The sequence below is a fragment of the Zeus faber genome, assembly GCF_960531495.2.
Source record: "Zeus faber genome assembly, chromosome: 2".
Classification (NCBI taxonomy): domain Eukaryota; kingdom Metazoa; phylum Chordata; class Actinopteri; order Zeiformes; family Zeidae; genus Zeus; species Zeus faber.
In genome coordinates, this window is record NC_137189.1 from 41,126,733 (window position 1) to 41,130,988 (window position 4,256).

The window sequence follows — 4,256 nt, forward strand, 5'->3', positions numbered from 1 at the left end:
GAACAAAAACATAGGACCACAAAATACCCAAACGGGATGTTATGAATGATGTAAAGCTTTTTTTAAAGGCTCAAAAATACTTTGAATTAGCATTCAACAACAGAGAGGCATAGTCAAAGAAAATGATTTGTTAAATTAGTTGTGAGTGCTGTGTGTTTGTTGTCCATGCATGTGTATGAGGGAGGACTGTCATGAGACGCGATGTTTGTTGTTGACAGCCTGCAAACCACAGTCCCATCTACACACCCTCCCCCGTCACACGGGGGCTTGTTTGTGTCGTCGTGCTGTTCACACACCTCTCCAACAGAAACAGGGAGGGGCTCGACGCCAAGTATGGCATGTGCCACATTGGGGGGGTGGCAGCTATTTTCTCCGAATTGAGCCTCACTAACAAGCCGAGGGTAGGATTGTGCCTCAGATGGGTCTGGAGGTATCGGGTGACATAGCCCGGCGGTATAAAAGTAAGGGGCGGCCCCGGCCCTTGGACAGAATAAGCTAAACACAGCAGAGACAGCTACAGCACCGTAGCACTGTGGTCAGAAGACACAAATAGCCAGAAGAGGAGAAGATTGAACACGCTGATCTGAGAGTGATTGAGAGTGACCCCTTTGATTTTTTTTTTTACGGAACTAAGCCAATTAAAGAACCTCAAGAGGATGGACATCCAGACAAGCCAAGTGGGGCGCCCTCCAAGCCCTATGGAGAGCCTGGAGAAGCAGCTGAGCTGTCCCATCTGCCTGGAAATGTTCTCCAAGCCCGTGGTCATCCTGCCATGCCAGCACAACCTGTGTCGCGGCTGCGCCAGTGACCTCTACGACTCCCGCAACCCTTACCACTACTCGGGCGGCATCTTCCGCTGCCCCACCTGCCGCTTTGAGGTGGTGCTGGATCGCCACGGCGTCTATGGGCTGCAGAGGAACCTGCTGGTGGAGAATATCATCGACATCTACAAGCAGCAGCAGGAGAAGAAGGACGAAGGCGTTGAGTCCCTGGACCCCCCGCTGAAGGACAAGGACAGCAAGGAGCCCAAATGCAAGGAGCACGAGGAGGAACGCATCAACATCTACTGCGTGACCTGCCAGATACCCACCTGCTCCATGTGCAAGGTCTTCGGACAGCACAAGGACTGTGAGGTGTCCCCGCTGCAGGCCGTGTACCAGAGCCAGAAGGCCGAGCTCCGCAACGCTGTGGACATGCTGGCCGCCGGCAACAGCTGCGTCCAGGCCGTCATGGCGCAGATGGAGGACACCTGCAAGCTCATCCAGGAGAACGGCGACCTCCAGAAGAGGCACCTGGGCGAGAGCTTCGACCTGCTCTACGCCATCTTGGAGGAGCGCAAGGGCCAGCTTCTGGAGCGAATCACGCTGGAGGAAGGGGAGAAGGTGGCCACGCTGCGCTCGCTCGCTGACAGCTACAAGGAGCAGCTGCAGGCCAGCAACCAGCTGAAGGAGAAGGTCTCACAGAGCATGGAGAGGAACGGCGCTGCAGAGTTCCTGGTCAGTGCCAAGGATCTCATCAACCAGGCCAGGGAGACCGCCAGGGGACCCCAGCTCCAGAGGCCAGAGCCCGGCTTCGAGAGCATGGACCACATGACTGTGAACACGGAGGACGTGGAGACCGTGCTGGCGCAGATGGACTTTGGACTGAACAGCAGCGATGATGAAGAGGGAGAAGAGGAAGAGGAGGAGGAATAACCATGTTGACGATTTTAGAACCAGTGGAGGACAATTTTGAGGGAAGAGAGGATGTGGGTGAATGAATCGAGGGAAAAGGTTGAGGAGGGATTAGGGAAGATGCTGCTTTAACTGAAAGGGTTATTACTGGTACTCCAGGAGGAGTTTAACTGTGCAATTCTTGTGATTTGTATTTTTTTACTCATACAAAATGAAACATTTTGTACTGCCTTGACTTTTTATACTTTTCTATTATCATCTTTGTTCATATTGTTCTGTATCATTTTGATATTTCTTGAAATCGATACCAGAGAACTGTTTACACTTGAATGCCGTCACGCAAGTCGTTCAAGTTTAGGCTAAAAGATAAAAGGGAAAAAAAAATGAAAAAAGTGTAATGTGTTTGAGTTTGTCTCTTTTGTAAAACTGAAAACTTGAAATTGCAAAATGCACTTGATCGTTTCAGGCACTGCTGATATTTTTTTCAATGTCCTTGAGAGTGTGAATAAAGTTTTATTCAGTTCGATTTCTGTCCGTCCTTTGTGATCTCAGATTTCTGACGAACTAAGTTCCAGCCTATTTCCAACCAAGCTCTACTATTTCAAACTTTGGATTGAAATAAGAGACTTTTGTTGGCAATCCCAACTTTTGCCAATTTATCTTTACAACAAAACTGTTTTTTTAAAACACTGGAAATTTTTTTATTTTTAGCTAATATTAATTTTTTCCTCTATTTACATGAGTCACGGAAATACCCTTTAGCCTTACTTAGTATTCTGTCTGGTGAAAATAGAGGCTATTTTTACCCAGGGTTGGTGTGTGAGGAGGTTAGAGGACTGGAATATTTGTGCTGAAGTGGATGGAGGGGTAGAGGGGTGGGGGTGGGGGAGGTCAAGTTTCAGAACCAGCCATCCCAGCTGCTTTGAGGTATTCCTGTAGCGTCAGCCGTGACACACTTATCAACATGCCACTTCATGAATGGAAAGAAGGCTTCTGACAAACATGGTCCGGCTGGAGCGCTATTTCTATCCTGCATCACATCATGGGCACACAAAGCAAAATGCTGCAGGATAAAACCCAAACATGTGTTGAATGTGTCTTGCGCTTCAGAATATGCCATATTGGTGAGAAGCTGAAATTAAAATGCAATAAGATCGTGGACAAAAAACTCCAAGGCTGTTGCATGCAACATGCATACAAGCAAATCCACATTTTAAAACACTCAACATAATATTAAAGAAAAACTCTTCACAATGGGGCAGTGGCGATAATAATTCCGTGAATCTTTTCTCTCAATACTGGATCCACTTTAAAAGATTCTGATGCCAATCGCAGAGGTCATTGAGGATTCGCAATGATCGTAAAAATAAGGTCTGGATTTAAAAAATACCAGTTTTCCTTTTTAAGATGTCCAATTTCCGTACCTTTCCAACATGTGCAAGACAGGTGTGTATTCAACAGCTATGCAACAAATCTTTTGTTCAAGAGAAACAGCGAATCTCTGTCTTCCATATTAACTTTACTGTATATAGTATACAGAATATATACTATATATACCAATGAAGAATATCTACAGAGATATACGCCCCCTCCCACTGTTGTAAACAGGTAATTTGTCAAATTATTAAAATGCAATTCGGTATTGCTCCTGACCTCTTTAATAATAATAATAATTACTTTAATAACCACCTCATAAATCCAACAACCTGTACAGTAAACAAACGGAGAACAGGCTCAAGTTTTATTTACGAGTTGTCTGAATTAACTACAGAATTAACTATGGAAAACCGGACGGCAGAGTATTAAGGGTGGCAGGTTTTTTTTTATTTTTTACAGTGTGTAATTAAAGAGAAACATTTCTCTCTCTGAGCTGCAGGAACGACCTCTCTGACCTCTGGCTGCAGCTGACTGTCCACGTGGTCGCATTGAGGAGTCCGGTGGGAGCTGAAGCCACTGTGTCATGCACACTCACTAAGCCTTCGTAGACACTCACGCTTAAGATACCGGAGCCTGGAAGCAAGCAGATAGGCGGGCGGGCAGGCAGGCAGGCAGACAGGCAGGCAGGCAGACAGAGTGTGGTAGATAAGGCTTGCAAAGATACAGGTGGAGAAACATTTCATCTTGTGAAGTAGTGGCCAAGTAGTAAATGGTTTGAAAATATGGGACAAGAAACAAATACTTTCTCATGGACATTGTCAATGAGAAATAATTAAATTGCTTTTTTTTTTTGGCCCATTTTATGCCCCCACCGTAGTAGATTCAAGAGAGAGATTTATTTGTCACATACATATACATCCGATCATATATACTGTATGCGGTGAAATGTCATTGCAATGCTTATGACATTGCAATGCTTATGACGGTTCAGTACTTATACACAATAAGTACTAAACTGAACACAATAGCTAAACTAATTACTACCTAACTAACTGAACTAACTGATTCATAAAACTCAATGCAGTTAGTAAATAGAATAATATAAAATTAAATTAAATTAAATAAGACTCAAAAAGGTAATACTGAGTGCAGTAAAGTGGCATGTGAATAAAGAAAGGTGGTGTGTGTGGAGATATATAGTACAGT

General features: G+C 44.8%; 1 protein-coding gene across 1 annotated transcript; it reads left to right on the plus strand.

Annotated features, from left to right (window-relative positions):
- The first annotated feature begins 499 nt into the window (after positions 1–499).
- Positions 500–2,199, plus strand: trim63a (tripartite motif containing 63a). The gene has a single exon (XM_080024240.1). It carries the CDS (start codon positions 657–659, stop codon positions 1,692–1,694), a length of 1,038 nt encoding a protein of 345 aa, XP_079880366.1. The 5' UTR covers positions 500–656; the 3' UTR covers positions 1,695–2,199.
- The last annotated feature ends 2,057 nt before the right edge of the window (positions 2,200–4,256 follow it).